At 57.4% G+C, this 22,071-nt stretch overlaps 1 protein-coding gene and 1 long non-coding RNA gene across 4 annotated transcripts in view; one reads left to right on the plus strand and one right to left on the minus strand.

Annotated features, from left to right (window-relative positions):
- The window catches only part of GSE1 (Gse1 coiled-coil protein), a 424,152-nt gene extending 410,253 nt beyond the window's left edge, over positions 1-13,899 (minus strand). For all 3 annotated transcript variants that reach the window (XR_011071602.1, XM_068529230.1, XM_068529229.1), the window contains exon 1: positions 11,637-13,899. Coding sequence is in view for 2 of the 3 variants with exons in the window: in XM_068529230.1 (XP_068385331.1) it covers positions 11,637-13,619 (1,983 nt within the window). In the remaining variant the exon portion in view is untranslated. The remainder of the gene's footprint in view (positions 1-11,636) is intronic.
- Positions 13,900-14,377: 478 nt separating this feature from the next.
- LOC137753223 (uncharacterized) lies at positions 14,378-16,618 on the plus strand. Its single transcript, XR_011071417.1, has 2 exons — positions 14,378-14,705; positions 16,192-16,618. It is a non-coding gene; the product is annotated as an uncharacterized lncRNA (long non-coding RNA).
- Positions 16,619-22,071: the final 5,453 nt, after the last annotated feature.

Raw genomic sequence — 22,071 nt, forward strand, 5'->3', positions numbered from 1 at the left:
ACAGAGGCAAGAGGCCTCTCAAGGCTGACTGCTCCCCCGTGGTGCCCAGTGTAGCCGTGTTGCCGTGTCAACCTCAACCGTGGCCCTATCCAGGCTCAGCGGGCCCTCGCCCAGTCACTGCAAAGTCACCCCAAAGGGCCCAGCAGGAAAGACAGGTGCCAACTTCCCTCGTTCACCCACCAGATTCCCATTCACAGGGTCAGTGAGATAATGCCTTGTAAGCATCTAACATGTGGCAGCTGCCACTGCTGTTTCCTCATCACCACCATCCTCATCATCTTCCCATTTTGTTGATTTGAAGACCCACACTATCTGTTTTACATTTTAAGCTCTCTGAAATCAGGATGAATCTTACAATGGGTGAAGTGTCAGTTTCACGAGCAGCATTTTTTCTTGCCTAGTGGCAGATAAAACAATCATGTGTTTTACAGTGGACAGACCCCGTCTAGCATTAGATAAATAACAGTATTCATAGCCTACACCTGGCACAATCACGGTCCTTACCTCTGAGCACAGCATCCAGGGCATAGCAGGGGCTCGGTGAAAACTCTGCTGAGTGAACCAACCCACCAACCCAGTGAACCAACCCTTTGCTTATACTCCCTTATTTACAGCTTAAGGCAAATATGTCCCCTCACAGTGTCAATTCTCCCCACAAACGTCTCCCAGGCAACAGCCCTCCCCAGGCCCCCTGCAGGTCCCAGAGTTTCCCAGCATGCCCCAGGGAGGCGGAGGTGGCTCTCCTCCGGAACCCGGGAGCAGAGGAGGCTGCGATGACTTGGGCCACTGGCAGGCAGCCTGCCTCCAGCACGGAGCCCCCGAGGATCTCCAGGCGCGGGCCTGGCTGGGGTGAAGCCACCGGAAAGTGTGGATTTAGCACGAGCTCCAAAAGGCCCACACGGACCAGAGAAGCCAGCGAGGGGGGACATTTCCGCTGCCCCCTCGGGAGAAATTCTACATGTGAGTCCTGGGAAGCTCCACTCAACACGCTCAGAACAATCTCACCAAATGGGGTGGGGGGCCAGGAGCTGCAGAGCAGAGTTTGGCCAGAAATCTCCGGAGGATGTTCCAAGCATGCTAGCTGAGCTCCGCAGGCTGTAGGCCAGATGCTCGGCTCTGGGGCTCCTGGGGGTCCTCTGCTGAGGGTGGGCAGGGACACAGCTCTGGCCACCTGACAATCATGACATCAAAATGCAGGCACCCAGAAAGTACCAGGAAGGGGCTTCTTTCAGACCCGCTGGCCCAAAGCAGCCAGTGGGGCGGAGAAACCTTTTGAGCTGCACGGAGAGACATGAATCCCACCCCGGACACCAACAGCTGTGTGACCCTGGGCAAATCACTTTCCCTCTCTGAACCTCAGAGGCCTTGATTTTCAGATGGGGATGATTCCGATCAAATAGACTTCGAGACACAGATATTGCCAGAGATAGAGGGATACGTCTTTGTGACGACAGGGCCAACGCATCAGAAAGACGAAACAATCATAAACATGCAGGAGCCTCGAAATTCATGAAGCAAAAGTTGACAAAATTCAAGAGAGAGAAAGACAAATCCAAAATTGTGACAGATGTGAACACCCTTCTCTCAGAGAATGTGATGGGGGTGTGTGTGTGTGTATGAGTGTGTCCGTGCAAGAGAGCACGCACCCGTGTGAGTGTGCGTGTGAGTGTGAATGCATGTGCAACGAGGGAGTGGGTGTCACAGTAAAGGCTTGTGAGCCTGGGTATGAGAGGTGTGTCGGGGTGTCTGTGCATAAGTCGGCGGGGCAGGGGACATGGGGGAAAGGCGCCATCCTCTCACGCCCACACAACTGGCCATCCCAGGGCCACCAGGGCCCCCTCCTCGGGACCTGCCCCGAAGCCAGCGCTCACCCCAGAGAAGGCCCGGTGCCTCCCCATCACATGGTGAGTGACAGGTGAGTGAGGTCCAGGTTTCGCCCGCTAACGAGAAGGACTCCGGCCACCCCACCCCACGGGATGGGAGCTCCAAAAACCGGTTCCCGCTTCCCCTACACAGTTTTGAAAAGCAAAGAAAATGCAGTTTCCCAAGAGAAGGAGGGCGAGGGGCAAGAGAAGCAATCCTTCCCTTGGCGGGAGGGGCGGCTGGGTGACTCTGCAGCCAGGCCAGGCTGCACGCAGGCCGGGGGCCAGGGCCACCCTTCTCTGGACCGGGATGTGCAGGTCCCCAAGGAGTCCTGGCTCCTGCACAGACAGGACAGAGGCCTTGTTTCCAGGACGGCACTGCCCCCACCCCCCGGACCCCAGCAGGACGCAGGGGACGGCACACAGTGAGGCTGCCTGACCTCTGCTTTCCCCGGGCTGGGGGCCCCGTGGCAGCCAAGGTGCTTGGTGCAGAGGGCCCTGCCTGGGGAGCCCCGCTCTGAACACTGTTCTGGACATTCCGGGCCTCCCCATCTGATGGCCCCAGGGCATTGCACAATCACACAAAAGAAAGAACAGCATACAACTGAGCAAGACCCTCCGGAAGGGAAAGGGCAAGCGGAGAGATCCCGCCGTCAAAGGCGAGGTCCCGCCATCAAAGGAATCAGGATTAAAAGAGCTGGCGCCGAAGCCCATCGAAGGCCACCCTCTCGGGCCATCTGAGCCTCAAAGGCTGAAAGGCTCCTCCAGGCCTCCCTTGTCTTAGACCAATGGTCGTGGACACCAGGACCTCTGATCCCCGCCCCCGTCCCGGGGCTGCTGCATTTGGGAGTCTGCAAAGCCCACGCCTGTCTCCCACCTGTCTCCGTCCCTCCCCGGCGGCAGAACCCTCACAAGCCTCTTAATCCCCGTCTGCGAACCCTCGTCTGGAAGCCAGGCGAGGTTTACGGGTCTGGGAAGGCTTATAAAACAGCGCTGCAGTGTGCCGACGCTCGGACCCCTCCCCACGCCAGCCCCCTCGGGGAGCTGGTGCAGGAGTCCAAGGGCAGCCTCCTTGTGCGGCTACACCAGGGCGGGCCCCTGCCAGCCCCACACCCTCCCCCATGGGTGCCACTCAAGCCCGGGCAGGGGGAGAGGCCGAGGCCGGGCGTTAGACCACTGGCTCTCGCACATCCCAGCTCTGCCATGTAACCCAAGACCCTCAGGGTCGTGAGCCCTGGCCTCCTCATGGGAGATTCGAGACTGACGCCACCTTCCCACAGGACAGTTCACGCCACCCTCCGTGGCCAGAGGAGGAACGGGCAGTCTGGGGAAGAGGGTAGAGGGTTGCGTGCGCGCTTAGGACAGTGGCTGGCACAGAGTGGGCACGAGCAGCGTCCTCTGCTACAGCCAGCATCAGAATCGTAACCACCACCATCTCCTCAGACCTCGCTGTGTCTGCATCAGGACCAGGGGGGCGGACAGAACCTCAATGATCTTCCTTTTCACCGGCTCTGCCAACAACTGACACTAAGAGGTGGGCAGGACAACGTGGCCTCGGTGGGCTCTGACCTTTGAGGGGTCTTCCTTGGACCCTGGACCGCTTCCTCTCCCCACTTCACTCTCACCTGCCAGGGAGAAACGGCTCCAAGAGGAGGTGCTCCTGCCCAGGGTCCCAGCATGCCTGCCTGGCTCCGCTGTACCAAATACCAACTGTGACTTTTGTGCCATCCATTCAAGGTTGCTGGCACCTCTGGAAGGAAACCCAATCCAGCAATCAATTTCATACAGGGTTCCACACCAAACAGGTCGGGCAGCAAGAGGCTGGGGCAGCCAGTGATGGGGCACAGAACTTCAGAGCCGCTGGACTCAACGGAGCCAAGCTAGGCCTCGACCCCAGGGGTCTTCTCTCTCCACCCCCCAATCCCACTCCTGCCAAAAAGTGCAGAAAGATGACAGCTTGGCAGCTGCGTAGGAGCCAAGGGGCTCAGCTACTAGTCTACCATCTGCTCCCATTTTACAGAGGGGAAAACTGAGACCCAGAAAGGTGGAGGGTCTTACCCAAGACAACTGAGTGCTGGGGCCAGAATCTGGGTCCTCTGATTTCCAGGAGTGCAGCTATAGCAAGTCAATATCCCCAAGAGCTCAATTCTTAATAAAGCTTCTCTTATCCCAGGGAGAGGAAGACTAACTCCCAGCTTCAAACAAATCCAGTGATGGAGACCAGCCACAGAAGGTGCAACGGTGGCCAGTGAGCTGACGGAACACAGCTTCAAGGAGTCACAAATGTGACTTTTTCAAACCCAAGTCATATCACGTTATTTGCCTGCCTAAAAGCCCCAGTGGGAAAGTGGAACTTAAAGGGTCAACATGGAATTACCAGATGACCCAGCAATTCCACTCCTGGGTATCTATCCAGGAGAAAACACAGATCCACACAAAAACCTGTGCACCTGTAAACATTCACAGCAGCGTTATTCACAACAGCCAAAAGGTGGAAACAGCCCAAATGTCCATCCACTGATGGATGGATAAACAAAACGTGCTCTATCCATGCAGTGGAACGGTACTCAGCCGTGGAAAGGGCTGAAGTACTGATTCATGCTACGTGGATGAGCCTCAAAAACATAAATGACAAAAGTCAGACATAAAAGACCACATACTGTATGGTCCCATCTCTACGAAATGTAGAACAAGTACATCCATAGAGACAGGTCATTCATGGTTGCCAGGGGCTGGGGGAGGGGGAGTGACCACTAATGGGGAGGGGGTTTCCTTCGGGGCTGATAGGAATGTTCTGGACTAGACAGTGGTGATGGGTGCACAACCCTGGGAATACACTAAAAACCACTGCCCTGTACACTTTAAAAGGGTGAGTTGTGTACGGTATGAATTATACCTCAATTTAAAAACAAAACAAAAACAATGCCTTCTCAGGGTCAGCCCACAGTCCTGGCTCCCCAGTGAGGTCCCCCGACTGGCCCCTGCCGGCCTCTGAGAGGAACCCCGCCTTGCCCTCAGGCACCCCGGCTTCCTCACTGTTCCTCAGGCCCCTGCCAGACCCCCCTCACTGCTCAGGAGACAGCCCCCAATCCTCCCCTCTCCCCGCCACTCCGTCACCACCATCACAGCCCCTCCCTGCACAGGCCTGGTTTGCTCACTGCTGGGTCCTGATGCCCAGATAGTGCCTGGGATACAGTAGGCGCTTAGTAAAGACAGACTGAACAAATGAGTAGAATCCTTTTGGTGACTGCCAAGCCACACCTTCAAGATAAAAGCCCCAAACTCCTGGGCTGTGCTTCCAAAATCTCTATCAGCAGTTCTCACCCCAACTCTGAAATCTTCCAGAAGCTTTAAAATACCAGTGCCACCAGGATCACCCCTCAGAGATTCTGCTTTAACAGGTTGGGGCAGTTGATTCAAATGTGCATCCAGGGATTCGAAACACTACCAACCCTTCCCACCCCATCCCCTCCTCCCACTTCAAGAGGAACTATTTAAGGTTCTCCAGCAAATCCCACTCCCCACATCCAGGCTTTTGCTCATGCTCCTCTGCCAGGAGCACATGACCCCCTTGTGGACCTGGCTGATTCCTTTTCAGTCTTTGGGTCAGCTTAGGTGTCACCTCCTCCAGGAAGCCTTCCCTAAACATACCCGTTTTCCATCATCCTATGGGCTCCCAGAAGACACCAGCACAGAACTCAACACAGTGCACGATCACAGCCGGATCCCTACACCCGCCCCCCACCCCCGGCCCATCCCCATCCACCCAAGGGCAGGGCCTGCCTGATTCCACATCACATCCTCAGAGCACCTGGTGCACTGCAGGCATGCAAACGTTTGTTGAGCTAATGGGTAGAATGGGTACAAACGTTTCTCCAGGGCAGCCCTGGTCAAGGGCTGAGCTGGGCCAGGAGGCAGAACTGCGCCAGCATCCCTGGCACAGGACTGGCAGAATTTCTTTCAAAACTTATACATCTAACTACCTTGTATTACTGAAAGATCAAACCAGCAAAAGTGGCCTTAGGCTGTGGGCTTGTTGGCCCTCCTGGTGTAAAGTTGCCTGAAAAATGATGATCCCTGAGGGTTTTGTGACCGTAATACTTTATCCTCCCCAGGACAGAACATCATGGTGTTTCGGGGCGCCAGCATCACATACCAATTTTAAAACCTAGACCCCATGAAATGGGGAGATATTGAACAAAGGGGCCAAACGTACATTATGGGCATGACAGCTCACAACACTGTATCACATACTTGAAAGTTGATAAGAGAGTAGATCTTAAATGTTCTCACCACAAAAAAGAAATGGCAACTTTGGGGCAGGGGGGATGGAGGTCATTTCGCAATAGACACATGTATCTAATCAACACTCTGCACACCTTAAAACTACATCATGCTGTATGTCATTTATATCTCAAAAAGCTGGGGAAAAAAAGAGAAAAAAATAACTGTTAATAAAGTGCTAGATATTTTCCCAGCAAGTCCAGACACATCCTCAGCATCCTTCTCAACACAGTACCACCAGTCAGGTTTCACGTGTGGCATGCAAACCGCCTGTGACCCCTGAGGACCAGGCCTTTCATTTTGACAGATGGGGAAATGAACAAAGGTCACATGGCCAGTAGAAGCTCCTTCCGCAACTGCCCTCGTGAAGCTCCCTCTGGGGACGGCATGGCAAACAGAAGCCAAGGTCCTAAACGCTCTTCGCAGAGGGCAGAAGCGTCATTCCTCGCCACCGTCCCCACCAGGATATGGACCTAGGACAGAAGATGGACCTGAATTCCAGACGCGGCCTCTTCCTCAGCCAAAAGAATGTGCCAATGAGGCAAACCTGCCCAGAACCCTCAACCCCTCCAAAGAGTCACGGCAGAGTTAACCTCCCAAGGGTCGGACCCAGAGAGATCTAAGCCGAGAAGGGGCCAGAAGGCTCTGGGCAAATTCCCCTTCCCTGCTTCCAGGGAGGCTGAGTTTTGAAGACCTCTTGCCATGCCAGTTGTCTCTAATCACCTCCAGGGTTAAGACAAGGCGCATCTGGAAAGTATACTCCGCTAGCAGATGGCTCCCAACCCGCCAAGAAAAGCAGAGACCTCCCCTCGGAGGAGGTGGTCAGAGCCTGGGGAAGGCCAAAGCCCAGTCGCTTCCCAGCAGCTGCCAGGCAGACGGTGCCAGTGTCAGCCCAGCCGGGCAGCCTCTCCTGGCACCTTCCGGAAGCTTCCCCCATCCTATCGCCTTGCCCAAGTGCCCCTGGATCCTGGACCCGGGGAGGAGGGGCTGCCAGGCCCTCCCTGAAGAGCCGGGAACACGGGAAACAGATGTGCATGTGGCCCTGACAGGCGAGTGATGACAGACCCTCTCTGCAGGCCTCAGATGTCAGCGCGGAGAAAAGAAAGGCGGCCCAGCGGCAACACCTGTTCCAGGCCTGGAGGCCAGGCTCGGGGGGCTGGGCGGGCAGCCCCTAGCGAGGGCCGGGGTGCAGTTAGGTAAACAGCTGCACGCTCCATTGCCCAGAACGCTCCCCGGACGGAGGGAAGAGGCAAGGGCGGCCTGGCGGCCAACTGGCTCGCGAGGAAAGCAGCTCGATCACGCGGCAAACCCATCCTTGACGGAGGTCCCCGGCTGAAATCCGAACACCTGGGCAGTGCTGGGGGAAGCAAAAGACAAAGGGCGCCACTTCTCAGCAGGTGGAGAAACTGGGGGCGGGGGGTAGGCAGCAGAGGCAGCCGGTGGGGGGGTGCTCGGGGCCTCTGGCCCAGTCAAGCTGACTCCTGCCTCCCAGCTGCTCTGCCGGCTGAAATGCGGGGTGGGCAGGCTCACGCAGGGGCTATCAGGACCACCCTCCCCACCCCCAGGGCACTGCCACCTTTACAGCTGGAGCCCCAGAGGGGAAAGAAAGTCAAGAGCACAGACTCCAAAGCCGGGCTCCTGGGTCCAATGTTGGCCTTGATGTCATGAGCTGAGTGACCTTGGGCAAACTCCTTGACCTCCCTGAACTTGCTTTTTCCTCTATGACAGGGGGAGAGTGGCACCTCCCTAAATGGGGTTGTTGTGAGGACTTGGTAAATGTGAGTACAGGTGAAGCCTGGCACAGCCTGGAACTCGGGAAGCATTCTGTATCTTCATCATTATTACGTCCCCAGATGCCATCTCCAAGCCTGGCCAGCCGTGCCTCCTAACTCTGAAGGGAGGGACAACCATTCCCCACCCCCAGCAGAAAAGTGGGGGGCAGAGGCTGTGATGTTGGAGCCTGTGGGTGCCAGTGAGAGACCCAGCCTGAGTTACAAGTACCTCAGGGAGAAGAAAGGAATGAATGGGACCCGTACCCCTGGTGCCCGCTAGCAGCTCTCACATCACAAACCTTCCGGAGGAACGAGCATCTCCACTTCTCAGGGGCAACAACTGAGGCTCAGAGAGGGCAAGAGTCTTACCCAAGGTCACACAGCCAGCTCCCAGCAGAATGAAGATTGAAGCCAGGTCTGTCTTAAGGCCAAGCCAGGGTCTTTCCATGGCTTCACAGAGCTTCCTGGTGCTGGGGCTCCTCCTCGGGGAAGCACCCCCAAAAAGGGTGGGTGGGCTGCAGCCTCCGCAGCCCACCCCCGACACAGCCCTATCCAAGCAGCCAGCTCAGAGATATGGTGGCTACAAAGCAGGGTGCTCTCCAGGGGGCCAGGAGTCCAGCTGGTGAGAAAAGCCACAATCCAAAGGGAGGGCACCAGGGACAGACACCCCTCCTTCCTTACTTCCTTCCCCTTTCACATTTACTTTCTTAGCGGTTAAAGTTGATTCGCTTGTAAATGAACCCTTAACAGAAAACAACTGAGGCATCATAGGAGGCGGTATAGATGAGGTTCTGGAACACACTGACCCACCTAAATGGCTCCCCGCAGCCACCTTCCAATGCCCCTAGCCACTCCCCCACAAATTCTCAAACCACTCACCGAACGGAGACACGGAATATGGACATGAGAACCAAGGACTCCGGAACTGGCTTCGGGAAAGGAGCATGGGAGCCTCTGCACGTTCCTTGGTGGTGTCACCCGCTTCTTCACCCCTGACAGCCCTGCCAGGAGTCCCGTGGGTTGGTCTGCAGCTCCTGTGACCCTGCGCTCTCATCCCCAAGCCCACCCTGCCACTTGGCCTAGCCTCATCCTGCTTCGCTCACAGCTCTGCAGGAAGTATTCTTTGTGGGCTCTTCGTGCCCCTCCCCCTGACACCACCGGCGCCCCAGTGTCTGGAACAGCGCCTGGCTCAGAGTAGGCGCCTGGCTCAGAGTAGGCGCTCCATGAATATCTGTTGAATGAATGCGGGAGGAGGGGCAGAGGCTGTATTTCCGGCACTCTACTGACCATCAATCAGGCTCTCCTGGAGGCAGGAGTTGAGGTTTCTCTTTCCCTCTGTTTAAATGAGCCTGAGCCCCGCACTGCTGCCCCACCACCCAGATGCCCGATGGCCTCACCAACCACCTGGGACGCTGCCACGGTCCGGCCCTGGGCGGAGCTCTTCCCAGCCCATTCCAAGGCTTCGTTCACTTTTTATTGCTCTCCCGTATCTTCAACTTTAAACTCGACCTCCTTTTTTTTGATTTCAAGGCCTCTAGTTCACTCCAACCTCATCTCCCTTCTCCTGAATCGTCTCCCACCAACAAATCCCACCCATCTTCCAAGGTTCCACCTCTGCCAGGTGGTCCAACGGCGGAGGACTTTGGGGTTCAAGACCCACCTCGGCGACCTACTGGCTGTGTGATAGTCAACAAGGTCATCTGACTTCTCTGAGCCTCCATTTACTCATCTCTAAAATGGGAATAATAACGCCTCACAGGGACGTAGTAAGGAGCAGACGAAATAAGTTTCTTTAGAAATGGGGCAGAAGTTAGCGTGACGTTCAGCCCCCCCAAACTCATGCTGACCCCTCCTGGGCAGACACCAGCTTGCGTTCTCGTCCACACCTGGCCACCCTCCGCACCCCCCTTCGCAGCTGGACGGGGAACTGCAGCTTCTTTCGTTTCCTCAAGTTCCTATCACTGAGGCCCCCAGTCGGCATCTCATCAACTCCCGATGAGAGAGCAAATCAACGTGGGAAAACACCACAGTTCGGACGTTGTACAGAAAACAACCTGAGAGGCCTCGTGGGGAGTGCTTTGATGACTCCATGCCCACCACCACCAAGCTGAAAATCTGTACCCACCCTGCAGAATCCACCTGCATCCTGGAACAATCTGCCCCAACACATCGGGAGGACACAAGAGTGCCACTATATGCCAAGCACTTGACTTGCCGGAAGCCTTCAAATGCCCCGATTCATTTAATTCTCATGATGGCCCCACGAGGCAGGTGATACTTATTTCCACTGCCCAGCTTAAAGGAATGAACTCAGGGAGGACGAGACGCATCCTCCCTGGCGCTCAGTTAACAAGAGAAAGCGCAGGATTGGAACCCGGCTCTGTCCTGCTCAGCCAGGCTCTTCTCCCAGGCCCGGCCCTTCCGGGAACTGTAGGTCAGATTCCCAGCAGCAGACCCGCAGGCTGGGCTGCCACACGCCGCAAACAAGAGGTTTAGCATCCACGGTGCGGGGGTGGCAGGCTTGTCCGTTTAAAACGAGAGGCCATCCAAAAACAGCTCTAAAGACAAAAGCCCCCAAACCAGACCAAAGCCCCCCAAAGACAGCACTAAGTCCAAAGGGGACGTTTACATCGAAGGAACCCTGAGCAGAGCGTGAAGGCGTCGGGGCCGGACATCTACTTTATAGACGCGACCACCGAGCGTGAACACGTAACCCAGGACCCCACACGTGTGCACACGCATGGATGTGTGGGAGGCAGGATCAGGAGCCTCTCAGGCAGACGGAACACCCACTCCTGGACGGGCGGAGACACCCTTCCCTGTTCACAGGTCCCTCCGCCAGCCCCTCGCCAGCGGCTACCACTCCAAGTGTCTGATTAAGACAAGCCAGTGTCACCAGCTTTGGTGGAAACCAGGATTTCTGGCTCCGGTGGCCGTGATGGTGGTCACAACTCACAGACGTCTGCTTTCCCCAGACCCACCGGGGGCAGTTCCTGCTTCGGCCTTTGCAAAGCCAGATCCAAAATTAACTGAGCCCCGTCTGGCTCCTCCCGGGCAGGCAGCGTGAAGGCAGGCGCCTTATAAACAGGGCGCACGCCAGGCCTCCCACCCTCCCCCTGCAGAGCCGACTTGCAGAAAAGAAAGACTCTCTTCCCACCGGGAGAAATGTCTGTTTGGGCCACTGTCCCCTGGGTCCCAAACCCCACGTCTGGAAATCCATCTCCAGCTGCTATTAAGCAACCAGAGAACCTCAAAGGAAAACTGTGAACTTGGGTGGGAAATTCTGGAAAAGCTAAGCTGAGTGGGAGCAAGAGGAGAGAGGAACTTCTGATGTGTTTAAACCGGGTAAGTACGGAGACCTCTCAGTGACCTGCATGGCTGGACTAATTACCAATGTTATCAGGCGGATGACAGACGTGCCCCGAACTTCCTCTGTTTGATAGATTCCGCTGCAAACACACTCAAGTTCAGGCCCGTGCCTGCTGTTCCCAGCAGTGCCCTATTCTTCCACAGGACCACTCTCGGCCCCCAGCTCCTCCAACCTGCCACATGCCTCCAGGCCAACGCACCCACCAAGCACTAGCGGGGTGACCCCGGAGGGCACCTCCTGCTGGAACACACTACACAGAATCAGTGCAAACTCCTCCCTGGCAAAACAGAAAACAACATCTCTTCCTTCCCTGCTGGGACTTCAGAGAATGACGTGAGAACTGCTTACCTTCCTCGCAGCTGCCACTGGGGAGCTCCAGCCCATGGGTCCCTGGCGGGTGAGCCCTTGGCCAGCACACACCAGGGTCCCGCACTCTGTGCAGGCGCCGATTATGAGCTGCCGGCCATCGTCCACTAATAGGCTGTGGCTCGCTCGCAGGGTGTAGAGAAACAAGGGCAGCCGGGCTACCCGCACGGCCTTCAGCCCAAGACACCGCTTCTTCTCCTGCCGGCAGAAGAAGCACACGAACGTCTCCACTTGGTACTGCCGAGACCAGGGGCTGACGGCGTGCTGGGTGCCGCGGGCCTCGTGCTGCAGCCACTGGCCCAGCAGGTCGTGGTAGCAAAGCACGCAGGTGGCCACCAGGCCGGTGGAGTCGGCAGGCCTGGCGCGCGGGGCAGGCGGATAGACGGTGAGGAAGGGAAAGAAGGGCTCTTTCTCGCCCAAGCGGCTGGAAGGGTTCACGTTGAGCTGGAACTCCTTCCCAGGGCCCAGTTCAGCCCCGCAGATGTAGCAGATGGACGCCGGGCTGCCCTGGGCCGACGCGGGCGGCTCAGAGAGAGCAGGGTCTGAGGCTGAGAAGGCCTGGTGGTACCTGCCCAGGAAGCCCTGCACGGAGGTGATGAGCTCCTCGTTCTGGCAGGCCCGGTACAGGGCCCAGACGTCCTCCAGGACGCTGAAGCACTTGGGGCAGCTGCGGACCTCACAGCGCTTGTTGGGGCCCTGGGCGTTGGGGGGGCAGGGCAGGAGGCTGAGGAAGGGGAAATGCATGGAGCCCCTGGTGTTGCCGTTGAGCATCCTGGAGGCTACTGCCCGGGCATCCTGGGTACAGTCCTCCCCGCAGAGGTAGCAGGCCTCTGGCAGGGCCCCGGCGGGCAGGCCCTCTTCCCTTGGGAGCCTCCTGCCCTTGGAGGCCATGCCGGGGGCGTGGCTGTTCAGGGGCACTACGTAGAGCCTCTGCAGGACGGGCACATTGGCCAGCTCGAAGCTCTGCCACTGCTGCATGAGGGACGAGAAGCAGCAGGGGCACACCAGGGTGCTGCCGCCCTCGCTAATGGGCTGGGCCCCTGGGGGTGGGCTGTGCAGCCACAGGAAGGGGAAGAAAGGGGCCTGGGCCAGCTTCTCCTGCTTCTGCACGTGGATCTGGTGCTGCGAGGCCGGGGACAGCGCCGACCCGCAGACGTAGCAGCAAAGGCCCTCTGGTGGCGCAGCCCGGCTCTCCAGGGGAGCGCGGGGGCCACGGCCGCCACCGTTTTCCTTGTCTCGGGGGCCGCGGGGGCCTGAGAAAGGCTGCTCCTTGTGGCCCTCCTCCTCGCTGGTGATGTTGATGTCACTGTCCTCTGACACGCAGCAGCCCCCGCGGGTCTCCCCCAGCGGCCTGCTCTCAGGGGTCTTGGCGGCCCTGCCGGAAGGGGCTCCTTTCATGCTCTCTGCAGGGGCCACCTGGACTGGAGACCCTTGCCAAGGGTCCTGAATGCCCCTCAGGACGCTGGCCCGGACCTCCGGGACCCAGTGCCTCCCAGGGCCCTTCCGCCGGCGCCGGCTGCCCGCCTTGGGCTCCCCGTCCACTCGGAGCTTCGAGGGGACCTCCTCCTTTTCCACGTCCCCCGCTGCGGTGGTCTCTGCGCCCTGTCCAGGAGAAGGGCCCGGCGCCAGCCTCCACTCCGGGCAGCGGCCCCCGCGAGGCCCGGGCCCCGGGGCAGCCCGAGCCGCCGGCGCCCCGTCCTGGTGGGGACTGGCGGGGTCGCGCGCGGCCGGGTCGGGCTCGGAGAGAGGGTCGGTGTCCGACAGCTCCGACAGCTCCGAGTCCCGAGGCTCCTCAGCGGCCGCGCGGGGCCCGGGGCCACCGCCGCTGCCACCGTCGTCGTCGTCTTCGTCGCCGGCCGCAGCGCCCAGCGCGTAGGCGACGTTCCACTCGCGGGGGGCCCCGGCGCCCCCGCGTCGCCCGCCCGCGCCCGCGTCGCACTGGTGGGGCCGCTTGAGCCAGTACATGCGCTTGTCCACGGGCGTGCGGGCGCGCTCGAAGGCGGCCCACTGCTCGCCCAGGAAGCATCGGCACACGGCGCACACCAGCACGCAGCCGTCGGCCGGGGACAGCTCGCGCGCGCCGGGCGCCGGCTCCTGCTGCTGCAGGAACGGGAAGAAGGGCTGCGCCGGGGCCCCCACGCCCGCCGCCGGCTGCTTCACCTGCAGCTTCAGCTCCTTGCCGCGGCCGATGCCGCCGCCGCAGATGAAGCAGGAGAGCGGCGCGCCGCCGCCGCCGCCGCCCGCCGCCCGCTCGCCCACCGCTGCCATGAGCCGCTGCTTGCGGGAGACTGGCGCCGGCCGCCCGCTCATGGCCGCGCCGCGCCGCCCGCCCGGGCCCCCGCGCGCCCGGGCCGCCCTCACCGCCCACCGCCGCCGCCGGGCCCAACTTGGAGCATGTGCGCGCGCTGCAAAGTTTGGCGGCGGGCGGCCGGCGCGGGCGCGGGCGCTCGGCCGCTCGCAGAGACGCCCCCCCCGGCCGGCCGAGCCCCCGGCGGCGCCGCGGCGAGCGCGCCCAGAACGCGGCGGCGGCGGCGGCGGCGGCGGCGGCTGCGGGCCCGGGGCGGCTGGAGCGGCAGCCGCATGTGCGAGCTCCGGCGCCTGCCAAAGCGTTGGGTCATTTAATTGGGGAGGAGGGAGGCGGGGCGGCGGGCGGCGCGGAGGGAGGAGGGGAGGAGAAGGGCGGGAGGGCGGGAGCACGGCGGGCGGGGCGAGGGGGGGGAATCCCTCCCTTACGCTCCCTCCCCTCCCTTTCCCTCCCCTCTGCCCGCCCCCCTCCTGCTCCTCCTCGTCCTCGTCCTCCTCCTCCTTCTCAGCCCTGCCTCCCCCCCCTCCCCCCCGCGTCCCAAACTGCGCACAATAGCTCGCCGGCTCCTCTATCTATTTTGTGTCCAGCCGGGAGCCGCGCTCGATGATTCATTGCCCCAACTAGGGGTTCTCTCCAGCAAGCCCGGCGCGAGCCGTCTGAAGGGTCTCCTCCGGGACCCGCGGAAACCCATCAGCCGCTAGAGCTGGTCTTTAAGTAAAGGTCAAGCAGGACGCGGGAGGAGCCAGGTAAGGACGCGCCCGGCGTCCCCGGAGACCGAGGAGCCCGCCGAGGAAGGGCAGCTCTCCGGAGGGGCAGCCTCAGCCCCGAAGTAGGGACGCTGCCAAATGAGCTGGGGCGGCCCCGGCCCCCTCCCCATTCTAAAGGGCCTTTTACAGCCCTGAAGAGCCCTGGGTTGGGGGCACCTCTCAGGGCCCAGGGTTCTAATCTTGGTGACAGAGGGAACAGGAGCTGTCCCCTATCCCCCAGAACACATTAGTGAATGCACCATCCTGGGGACAGACTTCTCAGCCTGCCACACCCCTCCCCACCTCCGGCCAGGGGCAGAAAGGGTCCTGTACGTCTGAGCTGTGTGTTCCAGGGCAAATGACTGGACAACTCTGGGCCCTTTCTTCCTCTTGTTAAGCAGGAGCTCTGGCAGGGGATTAACCGTTTCCATGTATTTACTGTACCTATGTATAGATACATGTATTTATTAAACAGAGAGAGAGAGAGAGACCTTAGTATGTGCCAGGGGCAGAATCTAAGCACTTTATACACATCTGCTCAGTCACTCCTCCCAATAACTCTGGGTTAAGTGCCATGATCGGCCCATTTTACAGATGAGAAAGAGGAGGCACTGAGCATTAAGGTACTCTTCAGGAGTGGCGGAGCTGGGATTCAGACGCCGGCAGCCGGCTCCAGGCCCCTGTTCTCCACTCCCTGGCTAAGCAGCATCACTAAGCAAACATCTGGTCCCCGTCATCCATCTGCTGATGGACACTGTCCACGGCAGGGGACACAGCCAGGACCTCTCCCTCCTCCCTGCTGCTCTGGCTCAGGCTGGGAGGCCTTGTGCACATCCAGGCCTCTCTGGGCCTCACATTTCCCATCTGCAAAATGCCCACCCCTTCCAGCTTCAAAAATCTATGAGTCTCTGATTTCTGAGCAGTGAACAGTCGTCCCAACCTGCCAGCTGGAGCCCAGAGTCAGCCTGGGGACAAAGGTGCCAGGTTAGCCCCTCTGCCCGCTGGGGCACTGACGTGTAAGTAAAACTAGGCTTCCTCTTGGCACGGAGGAGGGCCATCCATTATAAATAAATGGAACAAGAGAAAAGGGCCACCTCTTTGGAATCCCTGGTGGATATTCCAGGGATCGCAGTCCCGGGGTCAACAGGAAAGTCACCATCATCATCATGGCCAGAAATGCAGGACTGCAGGTCCTCACGCAGGCCAGAAAAAAGCTGTGTCAGCAAAACTGTCCCGAAGGACTGTTGGGGGCAGGGCGAAGGGGCTTCCCTGCTTCTGGCATTTTTAATACCTGCTGAGAGGAGGGGGCCTGATTAGGAAAACTTGAAAGGGTGAGGTCTGTTTAATTGTGTCCTAGCACAACTCTCAAGTTCCACACAGACCAAGAGCTTGCTGGTAAAACAATCCCTGACTCAGGAAAGGCAGGTCCTCTATGGGGTTGCATGTGGGTCCCCTAAGGCTTGGCACATGCTATTCCTTGTTTCAGATGCTTTTCCAGGCTGTCTTTGTGAAGCCAGCTCCTCTCCTCTTTATGGTCTTGGCTGCAGTATCTTCTCCCAGAGGACTCCATGCTTTGTCCATCTAAAGTTGCTTCCGGGCTTCCCTGGTGGCGCAGCGGTTGAGAATCTGCCTGCCAATGCAGGGGACACGGGTTCGAGCCCTGGTCTGGGAAGATCCCACATGCCGCGGAGCAACTAGGCCCGTGACCCACAACTACTGAGCCTGCGCGTCTGGAGCCTGTGCTCCGCAACAAGAGAGGCCGCGACAGTGAGAGGCCCGCGCACCGCGATGAAGAGTGGCCCCCGCTCACCGCAACTAGAGAAAGCCCTCGCACAGAAACGAAGACCCAACACACCCAAAAATAAATAAATAAATAAACAAATTTATAATAAATAAAGTTGCTTCCCCTGGCATTCACAGTCTCAGCTCATTGGCATGGGAGTTTGCCATCGATTTTATTTTTCTGTTGACTATTCTCTGTCTGGTTTCCCCCAGGAGCCTGGTTGCTCCCTCCTGTGGGAAGCAGGTCTGTCTTGCTCACTGTGTAGACTCCAGGGCCTGGCTCACTGCCTGGGTGCCACGCACCTGGGTTCCAATCCTCTCCCATCCCTCTCGAGCTGTGTGAGCCTTGGGCAAACCTCTTAGCTCCCTAAGCCTCAGTTTTCTGCTCTGTGCAATGGGATCGTAATCCTCACCCAACTTTTTTGCGAGGATCACAGGGGCCTGGCACGTTGTAGGTGACTCTGTATGTGTGTGCGTGTTGATCCTTCCTGGCTCTGTCCAGTGGCTGAGGAGGTTCTGCTACTGCCTGTCTGCACTCCGAGGTGAGGGGGGCACTGTGGTGAGGTCACACACACAGTCTGAGGGAGGAGGGCCACAGGGGTCGACAGGACCAAGAGGGAGGTGGATTTTTCTTGGCTAAGCTGGAATCATTCCAGGGAGTGTCCTGAGTATGTGCCACATGTGTGAAAGTTTGTGTATACATGTGTTTGTGTGTGCAGATATTGTGTTGGTGTGTGCATATGTACACACATATGCACATATACACATATACAGATATACAGCCCGGAAGCAACTTTTTTTTTTTTTTTTTAAAACGTGGTTGGTGACCACAGCAATTTGATTTTTTTTTTTTAATTTTATTTATTTATTTATTTATGGCTGTGTTCGGTCTTCGTTTCTGTGCGAGGGCTTTCTCCAGTTGTGGCAAGTGGGGGCCACTCTTCATCGCAGTGCGCGGGCCTCTCACTGTCGCGGCCTCTCTTGTTGCGGAGCACAGGCTCCAGACGCGCAGGCTCAGTAATTGTGGCTCATGGGCCCCGCTGCTCCGCGGCATGTGGGATCTTCCCGGACCAGGGCTCGAACCCGTGTCCCCTGCATTGGCAGGCGGATTCTTAACCACTGCGCCACCAGGGAAGCCCCGGAAGCAACTTTAGATGGACAAAGCATGGAGTCCTCTGGGAGAAGATACGCATATACAGATATTGTGTATATGTATGCATATGTACGTGCACATAGGCCTGCATTCACATGAGTGTGCATGTGCATATGCATGTGTTAGTGTGTACATGTGTGTGTGCATCCCTGTGCATGTGTATGCATGTGTTCATGCGTGTGCCTATGTGTGTGTATACAGTAGGCCAGGAGTGGGAGGAGAGAGATATCCACTGGATGTTTCTGTTTCCTTCATTGACCCGGTGACTCAGGAAAGTCCCTGGGCACACGTCTCGGGAGCCAGGGAGCAGGTGAGCACAGATCAGAGGAGGAGGAAGGCAGGTGACGACGGCTGGTCATTTGTGGACGGGCGACCGGGGTGGGGACACTGGCGCAGCTTGACACACCAGAAGGACATCACAGCTCTGCCGTTTACTAGCTGTGTGGCCTTGGCCTGCTGCTTAACCTCTCTGAGCCTCAGTTGCCCCATCTGCAAAACAAGGATAACGAAACGATGCACCCCACAGGGCTGGGAGAAAGGTGAACTGAGACAGTCCAGGCAGAGCACACCCTCCGGCTGCAGACCCAGCAGTAATGCTTGTGCACATGGGTCAATGGTGAAACACACACAGTCCCTGGCGAATTTTTGCAGCAAGCCTGAGAGGTAGATTCTGTTATGTCCTCAGTTTCCAGGTGAGGAGACAGAGAAAGGAAGTAAAGGCCCAAGGTCACGCAGCAGGTAGAGCTGGGGCTGGAGCCCAGGCGGTGTGTCTCTGTCACTCCCTGGCTCTTCTGTCCCTTAACTTTGCCCCGATGCCAGCCTGTCCTCACACATGTCCCCAGTTTCACACCTAAGGCGACTGAGACACAAAACAGGCTGAGTCTGTGCCAGAGACGCGGCGGAATCTCAAGGTTCATGCATATTAACTTCATATCAGAGCCACAGCCTCCAGACCCCAACAGAGCCGGCTCCTTGCTTCCCTCTGAGCCCCGCAGCCCTCCCTGCAGCTGGGGAGAGGGTGCCAGGCTCCCCCTAGACCACATGGATCGCCATCCAGCTCTCTCCATCTTCATTCCTAGGACATCAAGCGTGAGGGACTTGAAAAGCCGCGACAGATGCTCCCAGGCGGCCCCGGCATTGGGAATGGGGAGAAAACGCCCACCTCGGGTCTATAGGAGACCAGAAGGCTGTCAGCCTGGAACATCTGGGCACCTCTCAAATTTGCGGCTTCCTGTAGGGTCGTCTTGGCCCAGGAACCGCAGGAATCTGCCCTCGCACTGCGGGGGAGAGCAAGTTTCCAGGCTCCGAGCACTTATCACACGTTGTATTATGTGTCTGTCTCTGGGTGACTTCCCTCGCAAGGTCCCACAGCGTCACAAGGCCGGGGACATAGTTGGGGCCCAATCCATGCTGAGACATGGGATGCCAGACTCTATCCAAAACCTCACAGTGCCTTCCAAGTTCCAGAATCTCCTGGCTGCTCCTGCCGGGTTCCAGTCTTTCATTCTTCTGAGTGCCAGCAATCCGGACTAAACCCTTCCATGTGCCCCCAGCTCCCCGCACCAACCCTGTAACCTGCCTTCCCTCCTCACTGGTACCCTTCTCCGTTTCCTCCTCTCTCTACACTGCGAGTGTGCCTCTGGCACCTCTCCCAGGACCCATTCACCTTCGGAGGCTGGTCCATCGTTCCTCTTTTAGAGGCTACGTGTGCTGTGTGTTTGGCCTCTGGTTCACCGGGGACCAGAAAAACATAATTTATCATCTGACTGTCGTATTTTTTTTTTCTTTCCATTTTTTTTTTTTTTTCCCCCTAAGAATGAAGCAAGCACTTCTCCTCTGTGCTCAGAAAGAGCTTCAAACATGGCAGGCCACAGGCAATAGCATATCCTCCTTCTCAGAGGGAAGGAATGCAACCGTTAACAATAAAAAAAAAAAAAAAAAAAAAAAAAAAATCCCTGGGATTTATGGAGGCCTTGGGCTTATGAGCTGCCTCACATCCGTTAGCTTGTAATGACATAGCAATCCGGGGGGGGCGAAGCAGGATTCACCAGCTCCATCTAAGAGATGGAGAAACTGAGGCTCCAGAGCACAGTTCTGGGGGACCAGGAGAAGCTCCCAGCTGCCGAGGCTGGTGAAATATCCTTGCCTTTGTATGTGTAAACTGGGCTGATTTGTTCAGTGTAAACATTAAAAATATATGGAGTGTTCGGTGACCCTGGCTTAGCATCCCTTCTGCTTTCAAATACAGGAGTGTCAGAGGATGGAAGTAGGAGGATCACTTTCCATCTCTGGGGCCTGAGACGGCCAATGCAGAAGCATTTTGTAGGCTGCAAAGTGCTTTGTTTAAAAAAAACCACTGCTTGCATTACACAATTAAGGATCAGAGCACAGGGTATAGAGTCTAAGAGCAGATTTCAGGTGCCCCTGAAATCTTGCCTTGCTCCCGTGAACCCGAAAAAAAATTCAGAAGCAAACAGCCCAGGTTCCCCCTCCGGCGACACCATTCTCCCTACCTCCTCCTCCATCTCGAAACCTGAGGCTACTGCCGTGAACTTCAGGGCCTCGTAAAACTCCTTTGATAAATGATCACCAGGGTGGACCTGCCACTGGGGATGATGGGACAAACACTCCACATAAATCTTGAGTGTGCTCAAAGGCTCCCTTGCTGCTGGTTTCTCAACAGACCCCTGATTTGCAGCACAAAATCCACAGTAATCATTCATGTGGTTAGCTCCCCGCCTTCCAAGCTGGGGAGGTTTCTAAGAAGGTAGGAAATAGGTGGGTGGGGGAGGGGTGGGGGAGAAAGTAGACAGTAGCAACCTCGTACTGTCTTGAGTCCCCAGCACGCGATAGGCGCTCAATATGAAGCAGTTCATGTCCTCCAGTGTGTACTGATAGCAGCTCAGGTTTACTGTGTGCTGACTAAATGCCAGGCGCTACGTTCAGCATTTACATCATCACCTAGTTTAGATCTCATGACAGCCCGAAAAATAGGCATTATTGTTTACCCGATTTTACCGATGGGGACCCTGAGCCTCTGAATGGTGAACACACGTCCCCGAGGTCACAGAGCTGAGCCGGTGGGGCTGGATTCAAACCCAGGCAGTCTGGCCCAAGAGCCTTGCTCTAACCCACCCTGCTACTGCGTGCCCAGCTCCTGGTCTGCCGGGCCAGCCTCCCCTGATTCTTGTCCTTGGCTGGGGCCGGCCAGGGAGGCTAAGGGTAGGGTTTGCCGGACGCCTTCAAGCCCTGCCTGTGGCTCCACCAGCGGCCACAGCCCAGCCCAGCTTCCCCTGACCCTCAGCAGCCCAGGCTCTCAGGCCTGGGAATACTCGGTGGGCTGCGGCCGGGTCCTCAGGGCTGGCTAATGGCGGGGCGGGGGCGGGGCGGCAGCCTCACATTCCTTCCAGCTGTTCCTCTGAGTCACTGAAGGATGTTCCAAAGCCCACGGCCAGCTCGCCGGCCCTGGTCTTTCATTTCTGCGGTTGGTTGGTACTGGACTCATTGATGGGGATGTAAAGCAGGACGGAAGCGTGTGTCCAACCCTAAACCAGGGTGCAGTGATTTTTAAAAGCTCTCATTAGGGGACTTCCCTGGTGGCCCAGTGGTTAAGAATCCGCCTTCCAATGCAGGGGACGCAGGTTTGATCCCTGGCTGGGGAACTAAGATTCCCACATGCCGTGGGGCAACTAAGCCCGCGCACCACAACTAGGGAGCCCACGTGCCACAACTACTGAGCCTGCGCACTCTGGAGCCCGTGCCACGAGAGAGCCTGCATGCCGCAGCAAATATACCACGTGCCACAACTAAGACCCGATGCAGCCAAATAAATAGTATTAAAAAAAAAAAAAAGACTCCAAGACCTATTTCTAAAATAAATAAATAAATAAAAACTCTCATTAGGTTTTTACACATAGAAAAGTGTGTCCATGTACATATAGAACCGTGGGCATCATGATATGGGTCCAGCTTGCGGAATTTTCACAGATTGAGCACAGCTGTGTCATCAACACCCAGAAACAAGGCACGTCCAGCCTCCCAGCAGCTCCCCTTGCGTCCTAGGCCAGGCTTTACAACCCTATCAAGGGTAACGACTCACGGCCAGAATGCCAGGCACCCGGCTTCTAATGCCAAACTGTTTTTGGTGTTTTTTTAGCAGCATTATTGAGATATAATTCACATACCACACCATCCACCAATTCAATGGTGGACAGTTCAATGGCTTTCAGTCTACTTAGAGCTGTGCGACCATGACCAGAATCAATTTTAGAACATGTTCATTGCCCCCAAAAGAAACCCCATATCCACTAGCTGTCACCTCCCAATCCCTCCAGCCCCTGCACAACCACTCATCTACTTTCTGTCTCTATGGATTTACCCATTCATATAAACGGCATCATACAACATGTGGTCTTTCGTGACCGGCTTCTT

Source organism: Eschrichtius robustus, chromosome 19 (assembly GCF_028021215.1).
Source record: "Eschrichtius robustus isolate mEscRob2 chromosome 19, mEscRob2.pri, whole genome shotgun sequence".
NCBI lineage: Eukaryota > Metazoa > Chordata > Mammalia > Artiodactyla > Eschrichtiidae > Eschrichtius > Eschrichtius robustus.